The sequence below is a fragment of the Microchirus variegatus genome (assembly GCF_963457635.1).
Source record: "Microchirus variegatus genome assembly, chromosome: 3".
Classification (NCBI taxonomy): Eukaryota; Metazoa; Chordata; class Actinopteri; order Pleuronectiformes; family Soleidae; genus Microchirus; species Microchirus variegatus.
Genome location: NC_139804.1, coordinates 33,564,628 through 33,590,993, shown reverse-complemented (window position 1 = coordinate 33,590,993; position 26,366 = coordinate 33,564,628). Strand labels below are relative to the sequence as shown.

Below are 26,366 nucleotides of genomic sequence, written 5' to 3'. Positions count from 1 at the left end.
AATACATGCCCAACCTATAACATGACTGAGTTAATAAAATGCTGTTGCAGATTTTTATTTACATTTTTACAGTCCATATTTAAAGGTGCATTATGTAATAAATCTAAAGCAACTATATAACAAATATAACAAACTGAACTCACCAACAACAACAGTACAGCCAAAACATTTGCATTAAAAAAAATGTTTTTGCAGACTGCAAATCATGTTTATGTTTTGAAATCATGTTTTGGCATGTGGCGCCACCTACCGCCGTCTACCAATCATTGCAATCAGTAGAGTTTCAGCTGCTGAGCAACCACGGGTTGCCAGTTGCGTCAAAAAACAAACCTAAAAGACCTTGGTATTTTGAATTTGAATGTAGTAACAGTTTTTGGCCACATTCTTACATATGGCACCTTTAACAATGTGATTCTGATAGGATTTTACATTTTTCTCTTTCTTTACAATTACTCATTCAGAGATTTTAATCACTATCAGTCCAATTCTGATACAAAGTATCCTATTGCTCATCCCTAGTTAAAGCAATTTCAAAACAAAACTAAATAAAATAGTCATTATTTTTATTGAATTGATTGAAAAGGACTAAACTGAAGCTTATTACATATCCTGCAAATAATAATAATATAGATAGATGTGATTCCACATGATTTATCATTAGATTTCATTTATTTATTAATTTCTTTAATGTGCTCTCAACTTTGAAAGAAAGAGAAAAACTGTTTTGAAAAAAGATAATAAAGATAACAAATAGGAAAAATTAAAAGGAATGGTTATGGTTTTTGACATTGAGTAAATGAGGTTGCTATGCAGAGTCAATGTGTTGCATAGTTGCATATGAGCTGCCTGTTTGAAGGAGAAAGGAGAAAGAGAAGACGCATGAGAAAACGTGTTAATCATGTTCCACCTGCCCTGTATGTAACACAGTGACTCTTCATCGGCCCTCGTCCATCTCACTTAAAAAAATCCAACTAAATTGTGCCTTTAAAATCCTCAAAAGTTGTAAGACTGTAGAAGTTCTCAAACATGTATCATGAAAACAGCAACAGAAACATGATGGGACACAAAAAACACTCTTGAATCCCATTTGTGGAAACAAGAAAACTTGTTGATAACAGAGGTCACGACCTACAGCTCAGCAAAAGGCCGGTTTTTTAATATGATGCGTATTTTACTCAAGTTGAAACCATACATCAGTGGGTTGAGGAGCAGCTGGACCGGGAGCCAGTACAGCGACAGAATGATCCTCAGCACGTTTGGAGTTCCTTTCATGTTAAACCTGCTCTGAACAATTTCAAAACTGCCTCCCAAAGTGAAGTTGATCAGCGCTACCACGTGAGGCACACACGTGCTGACTGCCTTCTCCCGTGACTGTTTGCAGCCCGAGAAGCAAACCAGCAGAATCTTCATGTAGGTATATATGACGAGGGTCATAGGAAAAACAACGGTGCTGAACGTGGTGATGAGGCCGTAGATGTTGTTGATGCTCGTATCTGAACACGCCAGTCTGACCACAGAGTAGTTGTCGCAGTAAACCTTATCGATGACATTCCCACACAGCCGCATAGACGACGTCTGAGTGATCATGATGACACACATGACGATCCCGAACAACCACCCTACAGCGAGCAGTTTGGAGACCGTGGACGTCGACATGCGTGTGCTGTACTGCAGAGGGCAACAGATGGCGAGGTAGCGATCATACGACATAATGGTTAAGAGCAAAAATTCGACAGTGCCATAAGTGTGTGTGCAATAAAGCTGCAGGAGACAGAAAGGAACAGAGATGGTGTGAACATCAGCGAGGATCTGCACCAGCAGCAATGGAAACACACTTGTGCCCCCACACAGTTCATTTACAAACAGGCTGCACAGAAACACGTACATAGGCTCGTGTAGACTTCTGTTCATACAGATGACTACAATCAGCAGCACGTTAGCACACACGGCGACCATGTAGATACACAGAACAAACACGAAAAACACGTATTTAAGGAGACCGAGTTCAGTGTACGCAGACAACGTGAAGTATGACACCAGAGTGTAGTTCATCATCGAAACACATCAGAACAAACTGAACAACTCCTCCTCACTCCTGACTGAGCTGGAGGTTTGCTGCTGCTCCTTTAAACCTGGAACATGCACGCAAGCAAGCACGCACGCACGCACGCACGCAAGCAAGCACGCACGCAAGCACGCACGCACGGTATCAGGGGCATTTTATGCCAGCACACTATACTAAAACGCCTTAACTGCGTCACCTACACCTGCATAAAGACTGAAAAACATGCGTGCGATACACGTGCGTACAGGCACGCGTATTGCGAGTACACCAAATAATGAAGGGTGATGGGTGATAAGTGTCTTGCCACGTGCGAACGCTGCAGACGCCTGTGCGCACGCTCGTCTCAATGTACAAATAATTATTTATTTTGTGATGATGAATTTTGCGTTTAACAGCTGCTTCGCTTCAGCAGTCGAAATATTAACAAGAAAGACAGATGTGACAGTTTAGGCTATTTCACGTCTGATGCGTTGGCTTCAGTACAATAGTAATACACGCGTTCACGCCTATAGCGTGTGCACGCCTATTGTTCAGGCGCGAAACTAAGGAAGAGGCTGTGCGCATTTACGCACGAGGTACACCGGATCATCAGGTTCTGCAGCCTATCCACACTAACCCTAAACTGTCACATATGTCTACCTTGGTAATACTTCGACTGCTTGAATTGTGAAGCGAAGCAACTGTTAAACTCATAAGTCGTCATCATAAAGTAAATCATTATTTGTACATCGAGACGAGCGTGCGCACAGGCGTCCGCATGTGGCACGGCACGAATGACCGCTCGCTATTTGATTTCCACAAACACTACACAGTGTGTGCCTGTACGTTCATGTAGAATTGTACTCAACAGTCACATGTGGTCTTCATGTCAAGTATTTGAGGTTCACCCGTCATGTAGGCGTATGTGCAACGGCCAAACCTGCTCTGAACAATTTCAAAACTGCCTCCCAAAATCTGAAATGTTCTTTTTGACAAGGAAGAATGGAATTACAGATATCTGTTATACATATCCAGCCTAGCGATTAAATGTTAAAACGGCCACTTACACTTTTTAAGGATTTTTAGATATCTTAGATGTAGTTTTGACTAGAACAATCAAAGTTGTAGTTATCTTGAAATAAAATTTCTGCTAGTAAGAATGTTATTGCGGATATCTTTAATTACCATTCTGACAAGTGAGAATACAATTTTGACCGGGAGAAATGCTATTATGGCTATCTAAAATTTAATTACAGATAGGAGTGTGGTTCGATTAAATGTTAAAACGGCTTGCCATACGCACGAAACCCGGACAACGGTACGCACGCACGCAAGAGCTCCTCACGTTCCTCACTCCGTATGGCTTATACGTTGTATTTGGTCCTCACAAGGCTACACACACACACACACACTGATTTGCACATGTAAATGAACAATGAATCTGCAGATATGTTTTAATCAGGAGTTTTCTTTTCTTTTCTGTTCAACCATATTTAATTGTGACCCCACAGATTTCAAAATAAAAGCCTTACGCTCTGTAACAAACAAAGAATCATTTACAGATGTATTTCTTCCCCCCCCCCCCCCCTCTCTAGAGGTCACCACAGAGAGGTCAAGTGCTGGTCTAGATTTGAAAATGGCAACCCTCCGATGACAAGACAAGTTTTCTTTTCCAACTACAAACACAACTCTGTCAATAAGTCATTTATCCCCTTTTTATTCTAATTAAAGTTTCAAAATAATAGTCTCAGTTTCCGTTCATCAACACTAAACATATCTTTTTAGATAGGAATTCAGAGCTCTTTGTTGACAAAACCAGTTGTTCATGTTTCCAGGTAACAGTCACTTTAAGATTTAAATATATTTGGGAGTGAATGACAGGATAAAGAGAGAACAGTGTCACAGCCCACTCATGTCACCTGATCCGCCTGAAAAAGATAAAACAAAAGACGTCGAAGCAGAGTTTGACCTCAGTGCATGAGGGAGGGACTCTGGCTGCAGCAGGTGGATGTTAGGTTTGCTCATCCTCACTCGTCTCATTTGTTCAGGTTTATTCCTTCATTTGAAATGTTTACTGAATCTGTATCAAAGCTTTGATTGATTTTGGAAGAAAAAAAAGTATCTCTTATAATTGTGCTGTTTTGTCATTTCACAGGTTTTTTATTTTTTTCTGAACAATATCTACAAATGATTTTTTTTTTAATCTTAATCTGGTTATAAAACTTGACTTCCACCTTATCACCGCTACTTAAAAATGTAAACTTCACCTTGAAAATATCGACAAACTGACTAACTGTGAATTATGATAAACTCCACCAATGTTTCTTATTTCATACTTGGGGCATTTTTCGACACTGGACATCTTAAATATCTGTACTTCTTGATCGTGCTGTGTTTGTACCTGTTGATCGTCGTTTCTAACGTGCTGCTGACTGTCGTCATCTGTACGAACAGAAGTCTACATGAGCCCATGTACCTGTTTCTGTGCAGCCTGTTTGTAAATGAACTCTATGGCAGCACAGGATTGTTTCCTATTCTGCTGATCCACATTCTCTCTGACGTTCACACTGTCTGTGCTCCCCTTTGTTTCCTGCAGATTTTTTGCATTTATACTTATGCTTCCATACAGTTCAGTAATTTAACCATCATGTCCTATGACAGGTACGTCGCCATCTGCTATCCGCTGCAGTATAACGCGCGCATGACGTCTCACAGAATCGCCGCGCTCATCTGTCTCTCGTGGTTGTACCCGTTTGTTGCGATGTCTGTCCTGATTTCTTTGAGCATCCCTCTGCAGCTGTGCGGAAACACGATTAACAAAGTTTACTGTGACAACTACTCCATTGTGAAGCTGGCCTGCTTCGACACGACGGTCAATAACATTTACGGAATCTTTTACACGATCTCCTTAATCGTTCTGGTTCTGCTGATCATTTACTCGTACATGAGGATCTTAAGAGTGTGTTTCTCTGCTTCCAAACAGACGAGACAAAAAGCCATCAGCACCTGCGTGCCTCACCTGGCCTCACTGTTTAATTTTTCGTGCGGTTGTTTCTTTGAAATAATACAAAACAGATTTCACATGAAATATGTGCCAAACGGGGTTCTGATTTTCTTATCGTTGTACTGGCTCACCTGCCAGCCGCTCTTTAACCCTGTCATGTACGGACTGAATATAACTAAAATACGCAGCACATGTAAACGTGTCATCTTCAATTAGATGTGAGCCTGAAAGTAATATTTTATATGTCTATATTTCTTTTTTACTGTATTATCAGTTTGTATTGGACGTCCCTGACAGTCATGCTTTTTATTTGCTGTTTGGATTAATTTTAAAATGTTTCCACATTTTTTCTTTTTACCTTTTGTAAAAAAAACTATGACACAATATATTTTCTCAGCTTCGGTATGATGAGAATATGTGAAGAGAAAAGGTTGTGACAATAGCTCGTCAGTTAAATAAACTGCTGTTACATAAAGCTTTATATTGAAATACATTTATATACAGTTATAAAATTGTCCACGTTTAAATATTCTACGTGTACAGTTGAATAAAGTTAATTTACCACACATTTAAATACATTATTGTTATTATAAAGTGATCTGTTAGGGAACTGTTGTGAACAATTAAATCATGTACAGTTGAAATGAATTATACTACAGTTATTTAATATAATGATGTTAGTCATGAATACAGTGTTGTGACAAATCTACTTAAATAAAGTTAAATACAGGTATACAAATTAAAATAACGTATGACAACAGAATAAAAAGAGCTTTTTTTTTGGTAGAAAAATAACAAAAAAAACTGAACAACTGCACTTAAAGCCAATATTTGTTAGGACATTGTGCCAAACGTAATAGAAAATGACCAATGTGAATTTGTTATTGTCAGCCAATACGAGATAAATATAATCGAACAATGACACAGATCTTTGGTTTTAGCATTAGATGCAAATAAGCATTTGAACGGGTGATCTTTGAGATGTGAAACATGAACAGTTTTATAGGTAATGGACAAGCAATGTATACAAATCTAATATATAGAGCAAAGGATCATGGAATCATTTTAAAGATATTTACAAAGAAGCACTTATAAATGATGTGATGTGATGTGATGTGATTATGTATGTAAAATATCCTCAAAACAATCTATTCTAAGATTTTGTGGAAACAACCTCCACATATAGGGAAACCTTAAATGAAAACAAATGTGAAGCTGGCAAGTTAGTAAACCAGTATCACTATGACTTAAAGAGATCAGATCAGAACTAATGTTTTACTGAGAGAGAGAAAGAGCATAGACAATTATTAAGCTTTGCAAAATAAGCTGAAACAAGACTTCAAAAGATGGAAAACAATACCAGAATACTAAATAGCACAATTCTAAATCAAATAGAAATTAAGAAAATGTAAAATAGTAAAAAAAAATTCAATTACTATTCCACATAGTCGCTTTAAAACATTGGGGGGGGAATAGCTATCAGAAAATTATATTGGAGATTGTAAAAGGAAGCGAAAGTTTGTGCTTAGTGTTTCAGATTTACAGATATATTTTCATTTTCATGACACTCAAGCATAAGTGGTAAAAACATAGTTAATAAACCTCCATATCTGTTTGAAAGAAATGTACAAATGCATCAGAAATAATGGATTTGTTTTAAAAAAATAAAATAGAGTGATAACTTGGAAATAGAGTTGGAAAATAAATGTTTATGTATATATATATATACATATATGTATATTTATAATTTACACGTATCATCTATATATTTGAGAGAGATGGCAAATGATCTATATTTCCTACTTCATCTAATACTTCAAGTATAAGAATAATGGGTGGACTGGGGAAGGGATATGGGGGTGAAATACATACATATATATATATATATATTTATGTATACACATATATATACACACATACATATATACACATATACATATACATATGTATACACATATATATACACATACATCATATATACACATATACATATACAGTACTGTGCAAAAGTTTCAGGCTCTGTTGTTTTTTCTGTCTTTCAAATTCCGTGATCATGTGAATTTGGAATGAAGTGAAGCGACTTAAAGCTGCTCTTATATATTAACCAACTGTCAATGAGTTTAACTCATGCAACATGTGTGTGTGTAATGCTCGAGAGCATGTCTTCAATAACATGTGTGTGTAATGCTCGAGCATGTCTTAAATAACGTGTGTGTGTAATGCTCGAGCATGTCTTTAATAAACCTGTCGGAATAGATGTTTTTTTTTACAGCACATATTTCTTTAAATGAAATAGTAGGACAAACACAGCATTAACCAGAAACAACATATTTACTGGTAAATCTTAATTAAGGTTCCACTGCGGTATTAACAGAGCTGTGTTATTGTTCAAGTGTAAGGATAGATCTCGCTAAATACTTGACACCTGTAGAGGATGTTTTTTTTTGGTTTTCTTTTCTAATTGTATTTATTTATTTTATTAAAACAACAAAAAATGGCATTCATTTTTTTTTGGATGTGTTCCAGTAAAGTGAAATATAAATAATTATCCTCTATTGTCATTATAGCATTGCTAAAACAACAAATCTAATGGTGGCCTAAGACTTCTGCACAGTACTGTATATACGTACATATATACATATATACACATACATATATACATACATACATATATAAATATATATATACATATATACAATCATATATATATATATATATACACACACATATACATATACACACACATATATATAGAATGCACACTTTGTGTAAAAATATGTAGTGTGAAGCTATAGGGGGAGCTCTTTAGAGAAAAAGCGACCAGATTTTCAAAGCTCTGCTTTAAAAGAGGCAAGAGCAGAGTTGAAGCTTAGTGGAAGGGAGGGATGAAAGGAGGGATGAAAGGAGGGATGAATGCTCGCTGCAACAAGTGGGTGTTAGGTTTGCCCTTTTTCAACGTAACTTTATCTGCATTCGTTGTTTGTGTTTCAGAAGCTGACTGAATGTGTGTGGAAACAAAATGCATTCATAATATTAGATGTGTTTTTGTTATCTCAAGCATGTTTCATTGTTTCACAGGTAAGTTTTTAACTCGTAAAAAAAACATGACTTCATATTAACAGTTGTTTTTCAATAATGGAATTCTATATGTTCTTTTATTAACTGTGCAACAGTGAAACATAATGAACTCCACTCATCTTTCATATTTCATACTTGGAGCATTTTTTGATACGGGAGACTTTAAATATCTGTTTTTCTTGATCGTGCTGTGTTTGTATATTCTCACTTTGTGTGCTAACGTGCTGCTGATTGTTGTTATCTGTACGAACAGAAGTCTACATGAGCCCATGTACCTGTTTCTGTGCAGCCTGTTTGTAAATGAACTCTATGGCAGCACAGGATTGTTTCCTTTACTGCTGATCCACATTCTCTCTGACGTTCACACTGTCTCTGCTTCGTTTTGTTACCTGCAGATTTTTTGCATTTATACTTATGCTTCCATACAGTTCAGTAATTTAACCATCATGTCCTACGACAGGTACCTCGCCATCTGCTATCCGCTGCAGTATAACGCACGCATGACGTCTCACAGAATCGCCGCGCTCGTTTGTCTCTCGTGGTTGTACCCGTTTGTCGGGATTTTTGTCCTGATTTCTTTGAGCATCCCCCTGCAGCTGTGCGGAAACATGATTAACAAAGTTTACTGCGATAACTACTCCATTGTGAAGCTGGCCTGCTTCGACACAACGGTCAACAACGTCTATGGGATCTTTTACACGCTCACCACCCTCGTGCTGGTTCTGCTGATCATTTACTCGTACATGAGGATCTTAAGAGTGTGTTTCTCTGCTTCCAAACAGACGAGACAAAAAGCCATCAGCACCTGCGTGCCTCACCTGGCCTCACTGTTTAATTTTTCTTGCGGTTGTTTCTTTGAAATAATACAAAACAGATTTCACATGAAATATGTGCCAAATGGGGTTCTGATTTTCCTATCGTTGTACTGGCTCACCTGCCAGCCGCTCTTTAACCCTGTCATGTACGGACTGAATATAACTAAAATACGCAGCACATGTAAACGTGTCATCTTCAGTTAGATGTGAGCCTGAAAGTGATATTTTATATCTCATCGATCTTGTATTGTCAATGTTTACTGAATGTTCCATGTTGTACAGCAGGTAAAGACCAAACATGTCATAAACATAACACAAAATATTAAATCAGCTTCATTATTACATTTATTTATTCGTTGATTTATTTATTTATTTATTTTCTGTCTCTTTCTATAGATTTGAACATACATACAAGAGACCAGGAGCAGACGTACAACAACTGTGTCAACTTATAAATGTATGCAGGACAGTTAGTGTCAGTGATGACATGTTTATAGAACTGGTGTCATTTATATAAGCAGCAGAGATTGTTGATAAAAAATTATACTGATCCATCCATCATCTACCGCTTTATCCTCCACCGGAGGGTTGCGGGGGGTGCTCTGCCTATCTCAGCTGACATATATATATATAGAGAGAAATAATAGAAGGAAAATAAATAGAAAAGAGTTAGAGAAAGAGTGACTATACTTAAAAACAAAAGCTCAGACACCCAGACATTAAAAAAAATAAACCTGACACCGGTAGTGGATTTATTCATTGGATTTACTCATTGAATAATCGTTTAAATATACAAATGTCTATTTGGCTTTCGCATTTTATTTCCTCTTATCTGTCGATTAAATGAGCTTTCGGTGAAAGACAAGAACGAAGATTATTGTCCAGTTGGAAAAACAGAGGCGGTACGGACAGCAAAAAGTGTCATGATTCAACCTGACCACGTTCTTCCCAGTAAATTTGCTTTAATGCCCTCAGGCCGACGATATTACGCACCCGAGGAAAAAAAAAAAAAACATGACTCAAACTCTTTCATTCTTGCATATGTACAAAAAGGGACTGCTATTAGAGTACATGCCTCTAGAGTGGGAAGTCACCAGGGCCTGATGGGTTCTTTTCCGAATATTATAAGGAGTTTAAGGAGCTGTTCTTAGAACCACTACTTCAAATGCAACTGCAGTCTTACCACAGACTCTTAAGGAGGCTAACATTTCGATTGTACTGTTCCGTCTACCGACCTATAGCCCTCGTAAATGTGGATCGAAAGTTGCTTTCTAAAATCTTAGCCACTTGTTTAGAGGACTTTTGCCCACCTTAATTAAAGATGACCAGGCTGGTTTTATAAAGGGCAGGAAGTCAACTACTAATATTAGACGTCTTTTCAATGTTATCCAGGCCTTTGAACAGAAATCTATTGACGGTCTTGTGCTGTAATAACATATAAAATGGGTTTGAATTCTGTATAACAACCTTCAAACTGCAGTTTTAACTAATGGGTTAAGATCAAAATGCTACAAACAGGGTTGTCCGATCATACGATGTTCATACGATTCTCGACTCAAAAATCAACACAATGCATAGTGTGTTAAGGCAAATTATGGCATCAAACAATACAGTTTGTATAAGATAATGTGATAATGTGATCACACAAAGGCAAACTTAAGACAAAAGTTAACACAAGTTAAAACAATTAAAAACTTATTACTGTACAAAAAAAAAAACTTGCATAAATAAAAGCTTAGACTAGCTGCCTTTTTCTCCCAGAAGTTACAAAAATAAAATGTACACAAATAACACAAACTGGTGTTTTGTGTGGTTTTTTAAAAATAGAAACATTAAAAAAAAATTTTTTTTTCAAAAATTGATTTTTTAAAGTTTATGAATGGATTCAGAATCATGGATGATTAGAATCGCGATTCCTATGTGAATCGATTTTTCCCCCCCACCTCTATTCTATATGGCTTGCAAGTTGGGGAAAGATGTCATAAAATAAGTCTGTATGCTGATGACGTGCTTGTGTTTTTATCTGACCCTGAAGCCTCGGTAAGATGATTGATATATTTAGTGCATTTTCTGGATATAACAGTAACTTCAACAAATCATAGGCTATGCCCTTGGCTAGTCTTGCCACAATACCTGACACTATACTACCCTTTCCTTTTAAATGGTCGCCCTCTGGTTTTGATTATTTAGGTATTTTTATCACCCCATCATTTAGTCAGATGTACAAATCCAACTTTGTCCTGTTATTTAGGAACATAAAACAAGATCTAGAACAGGGGTGTCAAACTCAAATACAGAGTGGGCCAAAATTTAAAACTGAATAAGGCCGCGGGCCAAGGTTGAACAAATTAACCTTTTAATAGGGACCCAAACAAGTTTTGCATTGAATATTGAACAAGCAAGGCTTATATAACTTTATAGTGACATGCAAAATCGAGTTTCAAATAATAATAATAATAATTAAAAAATATCAATGGCATATCAAATAAAATTAAAATAAAAAATTTAATGCCTCTTTTCTATTTGCAGCCTTCTGAGGTAAATATCAACATTAACTTTTTCCACAAGCTAATAAATTTGAAAATACCGCTATACTGACCATCAAAGTCACCAAATCGCCGGCTAAACTAAGCGCCATTGCCACTGTATAATACCGGCGGGCCAGCTCTAATGTTAATTTGATATTGCCTCAAGGGCCAAATGAAATTACACAGCGGGCCAAATTTGGCCCGCGGGCCAGAGTTTGACACCCATGATCTAGAACGTTGGAACTCACTCCCTGTTTCTTGGCTCCCTGTTGACTGTGTTACCTAGGTTACTTTATCCCATTCAAATGATTCCTGTACCGTTTTCGATTAGGGCTTTAAAAGATTTAAATAGCTGGCTCAGTTCTTTTATTTGGCGTAAAACGCAGACCTAGATTATAATTGCCGTTAATATAATAATATAATATAATATAATAAGCCGTTTGCTCATTTGAGATTTATGTCTGAGTGGTTTAAGGATGAGACATCTTCTATTTTGGCTAGACATTGAATCATCATTGTCACAATGTAAGTAGCAGGATTTGTTATTTTTTAAGAACTTTAAGAACATAAGGGATAACTGTACCAATCCGATAACAATAAATGCCCCGAAGGCTTGTACGTCGTCTAGAAGGGAGGCTCAAACTGACTTCTATGTTTACTCCGATAAATAATAATCTTGATTTTACACCTGGAATGATGGATAAATTTTTCAGGCAATGGCACGACAAAGGCATAACCAAACTGAGAGATTTGTTTTCAGATAACAGTTTGATGACCTTTGGACAATTGTACCAACTTCCAAAACAATGTTTTTTCCATTTTTTTTTTGCAGATAAGGCATTATATTATTAAGAGTACAACCCTTATTGAACACACAAGGTTTCTGCTATTGAGAAAGTGTTTCAACCACCAGGGAAGGTGTCTATTAGTCTGCTTATAATGTATAAGCTTGTACTTCCACTACTGATACAGGGAGGATCAAGGGTGTCTGGGAGAAGGAATTGTAAGTCGATATTGATGATGGAACACGGGAGGATATTTGGAGTTATGCTAAAAAGATATATATATATTTGCACGAGCAAAGGCTATCCAGTTGAATACAATACGTAGGATTCATATATCTCCTAAACGCAGGCATTCCTTCAACTCAGCACTTTCTCCTTTGTGTCTTAAATGTAAGACAGAAATAGGTACTCATTGTCTATAGTTGTGTCGTAAATTACGGTAAATATTGGTCTGACATATTGAATGAAATTGGTTTGGATTTAGAAATGGATCCAATGTGTTTGATTTTAGGTCTCCCAAGTAGAAATATAATTACTAATCCTGGCAAAAGGTTATAAAACATTCTAACCTTTGCTGCTCTGTAAAATATATTGTTCCAGTGGATTAATGATAAGATCCCCTCTGTAAATGGTTGGTGTAAGATATTACTGGAGTTGATTCCTCTAGAAAATCTTACAAATATTATGCATCACAAAGTTGATCAGTTCCACAAAATCTGGCAGTCCTATTTGAAATATCTTGACCCAGACTATTCATTGATTATTGTACAAGGAGTCTCTTAAACTGTGACTTTTGACTGGTCTGAAACGTGAACTGTTTCCTGTGGCCTTAACCTTAACATCTGTTGACTAGAGCTGTATTTTGTATTTGCATTGTTCTTGTTGGAAATAAGAAAAATCAATAAATATATTGAAAAAATATATGTACAAAAGGTAGAAAAATACATTTGTAGTGCTCTACAGTCCGATTGATTGATGGGTGTCGCAGGCACCTCCTATGAAAGTGACGTGTCTCTGCTTACACTCATCTTTTCAGACGTTAAAAGCACAGAGTCACAGAGGTTCATGTGAGGGAGGTTGGGCTCAGTGTGGTCACTGGTGATGGTGTGGTGTTCTGTGTATGAACACTGTTGTTGTGTGTGTCACTGCAGCTGGAAACTCCACAGCATCTGAGAATCATCTGGGAGTCGACAGCCTGACACCTGATTTTGTTTGTGTGTGTGTGTGTGTGTGTGTGTGTGTGTGTGTGTGTGTGTTGTGATGATTAACTCCACTCTGGTGACACATTTCACCTTTGCTGCTTACTTTGACATTGGTTTATTGAAATACTTTGTGTTTGCAATCATAATGTCTTTATACCTGATTTCTGTGTGTGCTAACGTGCTGCTGATTGTGATAATCTGTATGAACAGAAGCTTACATGAACCTATGTACCTGTTTCTGTGCAGCCTGTTTGTGAATGAACTCGTCGGTAGTACAGGATTGCTTCCTTTCCTAATGCTGCAAATCCTCGCTGACGTCCACACTATTTCTGTTCCTTTCTGTCGCCTGCAGATCTTCATTTTGTACATATATGTGAACGTGCAGTTTTATACCTTAGCGATGTTGTCGTTTGACCGCTACCTCGCCATCTGCTGTCCTCTGCAGTATAACGCGTGGATGACGCCTAGAAAAATAGCCCTCCTCATCACCTTGATGTGGTTCTTCCCTGTTGTTGCGATAGTGATAATGATTTCGCTAAATGCTTCTCTGCAGCTTTGTGGTAACGTGATTGAGCGACTCTACTGTGACAATTACTCCACGGTGAAGCTGGCGTGCCACAGCACCACGGTCAACAACGTCTACGGCCTTGTCTACACATTCTGTGTGCTGTTCGGTCTCACTGTGCTGATCCTGTACTCGTACATCAAGATCCTGCTTGTCGTTTTCTCAAGCTCCAAAAAGTCACGACAGAAGGCAATGAGCACCTGCACACCTCACTTGGCTTCACTGCTCAACTTCTCCTGTGGCTGTTTCCTCGAAGTCATACAGAGCAGGTTCAACATGACTGGAGTTCCTATCCCAGTACGCATCTTCCTGTCTCTGTACTTCCTCGTCTGTCAACCTGTCTTCAACCCAGTGGTGTATGGACTCACTTTGACCAAAATACGCATCATCTGTAAAAGTCTAGTCTTTAGACAAATATGAAGCAGCAACATGAAAGTTATGAAAATTATTTTTGTTTCAAGAATATCAAAAAAAGATTAATCTTTGAGCTTTTTAAAAAGCACCATATTTTCTCAAACCTTTGAATGTTTGTTTCATTTTTTTTTTTTTCATTTCATAGTATTTTTCACCTCTTGTCTTTCAATTGTTAACTTTGGTAAACACTAGTAATTTTAAAAATATTTGAATATATTAAGGTCAGTGATGTAAGATGATGTTCAGATAAAACAGAGAATAAATCCATAATTTACACGATAAAGAAAAACTATAAATAAGAAAACAATTAAATGAAAATATAAAACTCATACCATGAGGATACAGACTGTTCGATTGATCCTAGCTATTGTGTGGGGGTTTATAAGAACTTGTCATTCATCTATCTCCATCCTACTAATTCATCCTCATTACTTTCCACAATAAACTCTGGTAAACAACACAATGTTGTGGTGTGGTCCTCAGTCATAACAACTACAAATTATTATTTTCATATAATATATGTATATTTTAAGTATATAATTATTATTATTATATACATCTGTGACTTTTACAAACGTTAAAATATGTTGTTAAAAATTCTGTTTCACAACAGTAAACGTCAGGAAATCTGTATGTGTATGTGTCATATATATACAGTATGTATATAAGTATAGATACTACATTTTTAACTTAATTTTTTTTTTTTTTTTACAAATACTCCTCGACATGTAATATAATTAATATGATGGAATAATCTGGTCATTCAGTATATTCAGGTAGTCAGGTGACCTCTTGCTTGTAAAGTAGGCACTAGGCATGATGGGTGCATCACTTCATCACTTAAATCCAGACCAGGTGCCAACATTTTTTTTTTGGCCAGGCAGTGTATGATGACATATATGTGTGACTGTATGTCTGGATAAGTAATTCAGTGAGTGAATCCACTTGTACCAGTCTGTACATTTTGTGGATCAGTCCCTTGACATGTGGCGATTTGTTTTATTTTAATTATCTGCTATGCTTCTGTTGTGCTTCTTATTCTTAAAAGTTTGATCACAAAACAATAACAACCATTGTCTAACTAAAGGCCTGTTTAAAAGAAAAGTATTTAACTGCTTTTCATAAACATCAACAGAATCTAAGCCAAGGGTCTCAAACTAAAATGACCTGAGGGCCAATGTGCACCTATTGTGGTCAAGAGGGGGCCGACAAAAAGTGAAAAAAAAATTAAAAATAAATAACTGTTCACAATATTGCATCATGATATCACATGTATACTTCATATTACTATTTATGATGCAAAATGAATGTATTAATATAAAAAAACAGACATTTATTTTAAATTACATAAATAATAGTGTGGACAACTGTAATTAAAATTCGTACCAGGAGCCGTTTCGGTCACTACCATTCGTGGCTCGGGCCCTAACAACGTATTTATATATGTAATTGAATGTTGCATACGATACATTTAATAATGGGATAATAATGACCAAATGTCTTATTAATAATGCAAACATATATTATATTCTATCACCTCAATGGCAGCTGTGCCTCAGCTACACACTGTGTTTAAAAGACAGTGAGGTCGTGGGCCATGTTTTCATTATGACATGATATATTAAGTGGGGGGCCGCATGCAATCAAATGGGGGGCCGCATGTGGCGCCCGGGCCGCCAGTTTGAGACCCCTGATCTAAGCAGGGAAGGGAAAGAGTCCCACAGCCTCGGTACTACTGCTTCAAAGGAGCGATCACCTCCTGTCTTGAAATGGGTTTTTGGGACCACAAGTAACATCTGGCCTGTTGACCTCAGACTGCAGATCATGGTGTGAAGCTGTAATAGGTCAGATAAGGAAGAGTTTGTCCATGCAAGGCTCTAAAGGTTAGGGTCAAGATTTTTAAAATGGAATCAAAATTCACTGGTAACCAGTGAAGGGAGGCTGAAACAGGCATGATATGCGTCCTTTTGTGTGTTCCAGTTAAAAGCCTTGCAGCAGAGTTCTAGACGACCTGAATGTGGTCAAGTGCCTTCTTATTTAAACAGGTAAAAAGACAAATATAAAGCAGGGACATGAAAGTTATGAAAATTGCCTTTGTTTCAAGAATATAAAAAAAGAGATTTGGTTCAATCTTTGAGCTTTTTAAAAAGCACCATCTTTTCTCAAACCTTTGAATGTTTGTTTCATTTTTTACATTATTTCATAGTATTTTTCACCTCTTGTCTTTTAATTGTTAACTTTGGTAAACACCAGTAATTTAAAAAAGTCATTCATCTATCTCCATCCTACTAATTCATCCTCATTACTTTCCGCAATAAACTCTGGTAATGACACAATGTTACCAGATAACAGATGAAAACAAAATCTAGAGTTCTTTTATTTATTATTTTTTATGAGAACTAATTGAATCTGAAGTTTGTATTTATAAAACAAACTAAAATTGTAGTGAAAATGTAGTTAGTTTTTCATCTTTGTAAATGTCATGCATAATCCTTTTGGGTTCATATGAGGTGCATTTATTTTTTCTCTGCCGGCAATTTTGAAAGGTTTTATTTAGATTGTCATTACTTCACAATAAAATGTTTACAATGTGGGACATAAGGCGATGCAAGTTAAACATAACATTTGTGTCTCATAAGTGACTCTCATGAGACACATCACATTGTTTGTGAGCCAGCAGTCTCAAGAGCTCAACCTGAGGAAAAACAAAACATTAACCCAATAAACCCAATAAAAGACTAATGGTTTGATTCACTTACATGAATTAAACCCAGTCTTTCATTGTTTTTTTTGTTGTTGTTATTTTGCTCATGTTTTTCCTCATTGAGCTCTTGAGACTTTTTTTTCCCCCTTTCACACTGATTGAATGTAGTGAAACAGAATTTTCAACAACTTATGTAAACGTTTGTAAAAGTCACAGGTATATATTAAAAGTTGATAAAACAATTTTGGGAAGATTAAGGCCCTTTAAAAAGTCTTAATCGTGATTTCATTTGGTATTTATTTATTATTATTCTGTCCATAGAATAATAATGCAGGCATGCTCGCCCTGGCGCGAATTTGAATTTGCACGAAATAAACTCAAATCGTCAGACATGGGAAAATGTATGTTTATTGCAAACTAAACCTGTTTTGTAAGTTAAAGGTGCATTATGTAATACATTTAAAGCAACTGGCCATAGAATCCTCCTAATATGTCACAGAGGACCAGGAATAATGTTCATATAACAAACTGAACTCACCAACAAAACTAGTAAAAAGTGTTCTGCACCAGAAAGTTTGTTTATGTTTTGAAATTATGTTTTGGCATGACGCGCCATCTATCCCCGTCTACCAATCCTAGCAGCCAGTAGAGTCTCAGAGGTCGAGCAGCCATGGGTTGCCAGTTACGTAGATACAATTGAAATGAAACGAAAGGAAACCCTAAAAGACCTCGGTATGAATGTCAAAAACGCCAAGATAAAGTTTGGGGCTGCCGTACTGACGCACCGAAGGGTATCACAAGATACGATAAGGCAATGATCAAGTTGCTTGATCCTGTCGGTGTGGAGCTCAGACAGACGCGGCGTCTGAGACGGTCAGTCGATTGTGGCTTGTGGTACGTGGTCAAGGCTCTGCAGTTTGTTGATTTTGCCAGATTTTTTCTTGTGCCGCATTTTTATTTTTTTGGGGGATTGGCCCTAATACTCCTTCGTACATTTATGATAAAACGCTCGTTCCTCACTCGTTGCTGACGGAGTTACATGTCAACCGCTCTGGCAACCTTGACTCTGGAAGGGAGGGGTGGAGTGGGAGGTGGATACGACTCGCCGCAGTGTTTTGATTTTGAGTGTAGTAACCGTTTTTTAAAGGTGAAGTAAGTAGTTTATAGTGCCATCTAGAGGAGAGGCTGAAATTTACAACAAAGAACTGCTCCTCTGCTCACCCCCTCCCTTCCCTGAGCGCTACGGTATCCTCAGCTGGTCAAATGTCGTCCTCGTCGTCTTTCTCCGTGTCAGCAGATGAGGTTCGTGAGGCGAGGGAGAGGGCGAGCTACCGCGGCCGTAGCAGACGAAGCGGAGAGAGAGGAGGCGGGACTTCCGCTACAAGTAAAGAGACGCTTGATTTGTTCTCTCGCGTTTGTCCTTACAGGCTCCGGTAGAAACATGGCGTCCTGCTGCTAACAGTGGCTATGCAACCGCGGCCACGACCACGTCATTTTACATGACTTTTTGAAACACTACGAAAATGAAACAAAAACTAATATACAGCGACTAGACAATGCAGGAGCACATAATATGTATAAAAAAGTGGATTTTGGGTTATATAAACCCATAAATACTACACAGTGTCCCTTTAAATATGTGTTGCTGATTACAGCTTGAAGTGGCGATAAGGTCATAAAATATTTTGAGAAGGTCTTGAAAAGTCTTAAAAAGGTATTGAAATTAACTCCTTTGTGCAAACAAGGATATTAACACCTTATCATCATTTAATTATTTTCTTATTTCTAATCTAAAATATGCCAGGACTGTAAATTGCACTGATTGTTTACGTTTATTATAATCGGTACACCGTTGGCGATACTCGTTTTTCGCTCTAGTACCCTGAAGTTAGCAGACGTGTTCCACTAAGGCTAACTTTGAGCCCCTGGTGCAGGCAGAGTTGAAGTGGGTCTGCTAAGACTGCCTTTTTCCTTGCCACCACTTCAGCAAAGTGTTTTGGGGAGATAAATGCTCTCTCCATGAGCGACTCATGTCTTAGGTGGAACTCAGATGGCTCAGGGGTCACTCTGTGGCCGAATACGGCCTTTCATCCTAAGGTTCTGTCATCGTGGAAACTTAATCGACCTATCCACCTGTCACAGTTTATCCCCGCAGCAGGGGAGGAAAGGTCAGGACTGCTGTGCTCTGTCCGGGCCCTAAGAGTCTATACAACTTTGACCACAAGCATGAGGCGGTCAGAACAGCTGTTCCTCTGCTATGGCGGTCCTAAGAAAGGCTGTGCTCTCTCAGCGACTCTGGCACTGGATCGTGGATGTCATCACCCAGGCATATAAACACAGTGGTCGCCCCCTGATGGAAGTGTTAACTGTTCCTGATATTAGGGTAAACAATTTAAATTATGTTCCATTATATATGATATAATAAAAAAAAATAATAATAATAACAATAATAACTTAGATTTATATAGCAACTTTCATGAAACCAAAGATCACTGATAAGGCCTTTGTTTACCCTCCTTTTGATTTGACTGTTAGATGTGAAAAAGGAGGACAAAAGTTTCTGACTCCATCCTATATTCTTTTGAACACTTGTTGTTTGTCTATTTAAAGACAATTTTGCATAGATTTTGTTATTTCATCTAAATATCTAATATCACAAACCCTAACCTTAACATATTCAAATCTTTTTAAAATGACGGGTGTTTACCAAAGTTAACAATTAAAAGACAAGGGGTGAAAACTACAATGAAATCAATCATGTCAATAAATGAAACAAACATTCAGAGGTTTGAGGAAAATATGGCACTTGAAGCTTGAAGATTAAACGCAATCAATTTTAGATATTTATTCTTGAAAAAAAAAAAAAACATATCTTTCATGTTGCTGCTTTATATTTGTCTAAAGACTAGACTTTTACAGATGATGCGTATTTTGGTCAAAGTGAGTCCATACACCACTGGGTTGAAGACAGGCTGACAGACGAGGAAGTACAGAGTCAGGAAGATGCGTACAAGGATAGGAACTCCAGTCATGTTCAACCTGCTCTGTATGACTTCAAGGAAACAGCCACAGGAGAAGTTGAGCAGTGAAGCCAAGTGAGGTGTGCAGGTGCTCATTGCCTTCTGTCGTGACTTTTTGGAGCCTGAGAAAACGACAAGCAGGATCTTGATGTACGAGTACAGGATCAGCAGCATTAGACCGAACACACAGACTGTGTACGCAATGCCGTAGACGTTGTTGACCGTGGTGTCGTGGCACGCCAGCTTCACCACGGAGTAGTTATCACAGTAGAGTCGCTCAATGATGTTCCCACAAAGCTGCAGAGGTGCATTTAGTGAAATCATTATCACTATCGCTACGACAGGGATGAGCCACATCAAGGTGATGAGTCTGACTATTTTTCTAGGCGTCATCCTCCCATTGTACTGCAGAGGACAGCAGATGGCGAGGTAGCGGTCATACGACAACGCGGTTAACGTATAAAACTGCACGTTCACATATACGTACAAACAGAAGATCTGCAGGTGACAGAGAGGAACGGGAACAGTGTGGACGTCAGCAAGGATTTGCAGCATTAGGAAAGGAAGCAATCCTGTACTACCCCACAGTTCATTCACAAACAGGCTGCACAGAAACAGGTACATAGGTTCATGTAAGCTTCTGTTCATACAGATTATCACAATCAGCAGCACGTTAGCACACACAGAAATCAGGTATAAAGACATTATGATTACAAACACAAAGTATTTCAATAAACCAATGTCAAAGTAAGCAGCAAAGGTGAAATGTGTCACCAGAGTGGAGTTAATCATCATTTTTGTGTGTAAACACACACATACAAACAAACATGCAATCAGGTGCCAAGCTGTCTAATCTCAGATGATTCTTAGATGATGAGATACCACTGACTCTCTCACGTTATGTGGAGCTGCAGTGACACAGAACAACAATGTTACACAGAACACCACACCATCACCAGTGACCACACTGAGCCCAACCTCTCTCACATGAACCTCTGTCGCTGCTGCTTTTAACGTCTGAAAAGTCGTCACTTTCACAGGAGGTGCCTGCGACACCCACTGACACGTGCAGTAATACACACATCATTGATCTAATTTGAATCATGAATAATTTATTTGTGTAAAGAGTTTGCGGGTGACTGTAGCTCAGTGGTAGAACAAGGACTTTCATTCCATATATTCAAACATTCATTCCATGTTTTCAAGTTTCATTTCATCCTACATGTGGGGAACCTCAGGGTTCTGTCTTGGGCCCAATACTCTTTTATATTTGCTTCCTTTAAGACAGCTCCCTTAATCATCTCTCTGATAAAACAGCACATGGGCCCTTTAGCTTCTCCTGTCCAGTCCTATGTGTGGAACCTAGGTGTTATCTTTGACTCTGCAATGTCCTTTGAGCATCATTCTAAACAGTTTAATAAAATAAACTGTTTCTTCCATCTCCGTAATATTGCTAAATTGAAACCCCTTGTGTCCAAGGTTGAATTGGAGGTGATTTTTCACGCTTTTGTATCCTCACATCTGGACTATTGTAATAGTCTTTTTACCTGTTTAAATAAGAAGGCATTTGAAGGTTCCGTCTCGAACCCTATTGGAGGGTTCCACCAAGAACCCTTTAAAAACCCTTTATTCACGAAAGGGGTTTTAAAGGGTTGTCTGGATCAAAATGGTTCTTACTGGAACCATTAGTGTTACCAAGAACCCTTGAAACCCTCCACGTAGAACCTCAGCCCTTGTAGAAGGACACTTTTGGAACCCCTAAGAGTGTAGTACCTCGTCTGTGGGATGCTCTCCCTCTTTCCCTTCACTGCTTAGATGCTGTTGATGTTTATGAAAAGCAGTTAAAGCGGACCTAGACCAGAAGTTCCAATTAACGCTGTTTTTTAGTGTGTATCTGCGTCATTACCTTGTTTACGAAGCCCTGAAGTTTCGAAACCAACAGTTCAGCCATTGCTGAGAACACTGTGCTTTATTGTAATCTCAGGCTCAGTGAGAGATCTCTGAAAAAACCCGGTCCGGTTACGTAAACAGCAGATCCTCCTGCTCAGGGCACTAGTCCGGGTACATCCGGTTGCGTACATTGAACCTCAGAAGAAGAATAACGTTCGTTGTGGAGCGACAGTGTCTTCTGACTCTGGGTCAGACTCCGGGTCAAAGGTCGTCAAAGGGACTGCGGCGGGGAGTCGTGACGAAGCTATTTTTAAACATTGTTAAAACAATGTTTTGATAATGAGTAGCAGTGCATCCACCGTTCCAGAGGAGGGAGCTGCGCTTCTGAGAGTGGGTGTGTTGATCTTCACTTACACTTCCGGGTATTGGCCAATCACAAGACAGTTGGGAAGGCTCTACGCTGGCTGGCCAATCACAACACACTCTGTCTTCTGGGTGTGAGATTTATGTCTGAAATATCGCGGCTCAGGAAAGCGTCAGAAAAGAAAGATTTCTATCGGCTCGTTTACAGCAACTAGGAGGTTTTTGACCATAAAAACAAGTTAATGTATGTAAGTAAGTAGACCTCCATAACTAACATATATGTGCACCAGGTCAATGGGAGCTTTAAAGACTTTTCTTTTAAACAGGCCTTTAGTTAGATAAGGGTTTTTATTGTTTTGTGATCAAACTTTTAAGAATAAGAAGCACAACAGAAGCATAGCAGATAATTAAAATAAAACAAATTTCCACATGTCAAGGGACTGATCCACAAAATGTACAGACTGGTACAAGTGGATTCGCTCATTGAATTACTTATCCAGACATACAGTCATATGTCATTATACACTGCCTGGTCAAAAAAAGTTGGCACCTGTATTTAAGTGATGAAGTGATGCACCCATCATGCCTCGTGCCTACTGTACAAGCCTGTGGTGGCAGTGCTATGATCTGGGGTTGCTGCAGTTGGTCAGGTCTAGGTTCAGCAATATTATATGCCCAAAGAATGAGGTCAGCTGACTACCTGAATATACTGAATGACCAGATTATTCCATCATATTAATTATATGAGAACTCATGTCAAGACACATGTATACATACATATATACATAACTTAAGTTCACCTGTAAAGGTTATAGTGCATTTTAGGTCAGGCTTTTAGCCAGCAGGGCGTCCGGGCGTCCTGGGGACGCCCTGTACTGAAAATAATAAGAAATTAGACGCCCTACTTTTAGGCAGGACACCCTAAAGACGCCCTATTTTTCCCCCGGTAACCACCAAAACGTTATGTTATGATGACTCGCGCATATACCTCAAGATGTGACGATCCTCGTCATAAAGATCATTATGTATGTGTCATATTATATGGATGTGTGGATAAAACCATCCATCCATTCTGCGTTGGATGCGAATGATCCTCATACAGCGGCGCACAATGCAGGAGAGTGAAGAGCAGAGTCAGCAGGGGCGGTGCGCAGAAAAAAAAGGCCCTCACCAGATGACGGGCACCCTCTATAATTGCAATGCCTTGACTTTAGTGATGTCATTACACACAGTACCAGCCAAAACAACAAAATTAGATTAAAAAAACAAACGAAAATAAATAAATGTTACAAAATTGGCACAATAATTAATTTTGGTTTTTCAGTTTTTTTTTCCATTTTGAGTTACTTGCCCTTACTTCATAAATCACCATAATGGTCCTTCAAAAAGCTAAAAGCCTGTTTTAGGTGCATTAGGTGCAAGCGATTTTTTGTAAAGAGACTTATATATATATATATATATATATATATATATATATATATATATATATATATGTTTATTTATCCTTGTACCACTGAGCTACAGTTGCACTCAAACTCTTTACACAAATAAATTATTCAAACTAGATCAACAATGATGTAGGTAATACTACATGTGTCAGTGGGTGTCACAGGAACCTCCTGTGAAAGTGACGTGTCACTGCTTAGACTCTTCTTTTCAGACGTTAAAAGCAGCAGTGACAGGTGAGACTGGGCTCAGTGTGGTCACACTGTTGTTGTGTGTAAATGGAGCTGGAAACTCCCCAGCATCTGAGAATCAACTGGGAGTCGACAGCTTGACACCTGATTGTACGTGTGTGTGTGTGTGTGTGTCTGTGTGTTGTGATGATTAACTCCACTCTGGTGACACATTTCACCTTTGCTGCTTACTTTGACATTGGTTTATTGAAATACTTTGTGTTTGTATTCATAATGTCTTTATATCTGTTTGCTGTGTTTGCTAATGTGCTGCTGATTGTGATAATCTCTATGAACAAAAGCTTACATGAACCTATGTACCTGTTTCTGTGCAGCCTGTTTGGGAATGAATTGTACGGTACTGCAACCTTGTTTCCTTTCCTAATGCTGCAAATCCTTGCTGACGTCCACACTATTTCTGTTCCTTTTTGTTACCTGCAGATCTTCTGTTTTTATGTATATGCAAACGTGCAGTTTTATACCTTAGCAGTGCTGTCGTATGACCGCTACCTCGCCATCTGCTGTCCTCTGCAGTACAATGGGAGGATGACACCTAGAAAAATAGCCAGACTCATCACCTTGATGTGGCTCATCCCTGTCGTAGCGATATTGATAATGATTTCACTAAATGCACCTCTGCAGCTTTGTGGGAACATCATTGAGCGAGTCTACTGTGATAACTACTCCGTGGTGAAGCTGGCGTGCCACAGCACCACGGTCAACAACGTCTACGGCCTTATCTACACAACCTGTGTGTTCGGTCTATTTCTGCTGATCCTGTACTCGTACATCAAGATCCTGCTTGTCGTTTTCTCAGGCTCCAAAAAGTCACGACAGAAGGCAATGAGCACCTGCACACCTCACTTGGCTTCACTGCTCAACTTCTCCTGTGGCTGTTTCCTTGAAGTCATACAGAGCAGGTTCAACATGACTGGAGTTCCTATCCTGGTACGCATCTTCCTGTCTCTGTACTTTCTCGTCTGTCAGCCTGTCTTCAACCCAATGGTGTATGGACTCACTTTGACCAAAATACGCATCATCTGTAAAAGTCTAGTCTTTAGACAAAAATGAAGCAGCAACATGAAAGTTATGAAAATGTGTTTTGTTTCAAGAATAAATATGAAAGCCATATTTGCCATCTTTTTTTCAGACCTTTGAATGTTTATTTCATTAATTTCTTCATTATTTGATAGTAGTTTTCACCTTTTGTAAACTTTGGTAAACAAAAAGACTTGAATATTTGATGTTTGTGAATAAAATCAAGAGAGAAACAAATGCAGGTCCCAATCGGAGAATGTAATTTTACACAACAATGAAAAACTATAAAAAAAAAAAAAAAAAATTAAATTTTAATAAGGATAAGGAGTTAATATCCTTGTTTGCACTAAGTTTATTAACACCTTATCCTGTGTTTCGAAATCAAAGTCATACCATGTTGACACAGACTGTTTGAATGATCCTAGGTATTGTGTGGGGGTTTCTAAGAACTTGTCATTCATCTATCTCCATCCTACTAATTCACCCTCATTACTTTCCACAATAAACCGTGGGAACGTGGTGTGGTCCACGGCCATAACAACTACAAATTATTATTTTCAAATATCAGGGTATATGCAGGAATCCTGAAGTTAATTTCAATAAGTTTTTAAGACTTTTTCAAGACCTTCTCAAAATATTTTAAGACCTTATCACCACTTCAAGCTGTAATCAGCAACACATACTGTGTTTAACTTACAAAACAGTTTTAGTTTGCAATAAACCTACATTTTCCCATGTCTGACGATTTTAGTATATTTTGTGCAATTTCAAATATTATTTCGCACCAGTGGGAGCGCGTTCGCTGTCGAGAGATACGTAACGTCAGGTGTACGCTCATGGCCCTGTGCCGATCTTGCAGGGCGAGCATGCCTGCAACATTGTTTTTAACAAACGCGGAGAGGAAAATAAATACATTCATGCATATGTTTTGCAGTCAAACTATATGGACAATATTTAATACCTCATGATATCACGATGAAGACTTTTTAATACTTTTTTAAAGGACCTTAATTTTCCCAAAATTGATTTATCAGCTTTGATCACTTTTTAAGACCCCCGCGGACACCCTGTTTCACAAACGCTGAAATAAGTTCTAAATTCTCTTTCACAATATTCAATCGTGTGAAAAGTAAAAACAAAAAAGACTCAAAGAGTTCAATCTGCGGAAAAACATGAGCAAAATAACAATTAAAAAAAAGCAATAAAATACTAGAGGTTTAATTCATGTAAGTGAATCAAA

The 26,366-nt window shown here is 38.1% G+C and overlaps 6 protein-coding genes across 6 annotated transcripts; 4 read left to right on the top strand and 2 right to left on the bottom strand.

Annotated features, from left to right (window-relative positions):
- Positions 1-1,128: 1,128 nt before the first annotated feature.
- LOC310925137 (olfactory receptor 4B13-like) lies at positions 1,129-2,055 on the bottom strand (the record flags this gene model as incomplete). The annotated part of the gene is made up of 1 exon (XM_083887009.1): positions 1,129-2,055. The coding sequence occupies one exon, from the start codon at positions 2,053-2,055 to the stop codon at positions 1,129-1,131; it is 927 nt and encodes a 308-aa protein (XP_083743135.1).
- Positions 2,056-4,346: 2,291 nt separating this feature from the next.
- Positions 4,347-5,264, top strand: LOC310925136 (olfactory receptor 11A1-like; the record flags this gene model as incomplete). The annotated part of the gene is made up of 1 exon (XM_083887008.1): positions 4,347-5,264. The coding sequence occupies one exon, from the start codon at positions 4,347-4,349 to the stop codon at positions 5,262-5,264; it is 918 nt and encodes a 305-aa protein (XP_083743134.1).
- A 2,966-nt stretch (positions 5,265-8,230) lies between these two features.
- Positions 8,231-9,145, top strand: LOC310925135 (olfactory receptor 10J5-like; the record flags this gene model as incomplete). Its single annotated transcript, XM_083887007.1, has 1 exon — positions 8,231-9,145. The coding sequence occupies one exon, from the start codon at positions 8,231-8,233 to the stop codon at positions 9,143-9,145; it is 915 nt and encodes a 304-aa protein (XP_083743133.1).
- A 4,456-nt stretch (positions 9,146-13,601) lies between these two features.
- On the top strand, positions 13,602-14,441 carry LOC310925134 (olfactory receptor 52D1-like; the record flags this gene model as incomplete). Its single annotated transcript, XM_083887006.1, has 1 exon — positions 13,602-14,441. The coding sequence occupies one exon, from the start codon at positions 13,602-13,604 to the stop codon at positions 14,439-14,441; it is 840 nt and encodes a 279-aa protein (XP_083743132.1).
- A 5,586-nt stretch (positions 14,442-20,027) lies between these two features.
- LOC310925133 (olfactory receptor 52D1-like) lies at positions 20,028-20,864 on the bottom strand (the record flags this gene model as incomplete). The annotated part of the gene is made up of 1 exon (XM_083887005.1): positions 20,028-20,864. One exon carries the CDS (start codon positions 20,862-20,864, stop codon positions 20,028-20,030), a length of 837 nt encoding a protein of 278 aa, XP_083743131.1.
- Positions 20,865-24,235: 3,371 nt separating this feature from the next.
- On the top strand, positions 24,236-25,159 carry LOC310925131 (olfactory receptor 11A1-like; the record flags this gene model as incomplete). The annotated part of the gene is made up of 1 exon (XM_083887001.1): positions 24,236-25,159. The coding sequence occupies one exon, from the start codon at positions 24,236-24,238 to the stop codon at positions 25,157-25,159; it is 924 nt and encodes a 307-aa protein (XP_083743127.1).
- Positions 25,160-26,366: the final 1,207 nt, after the last annotated feature.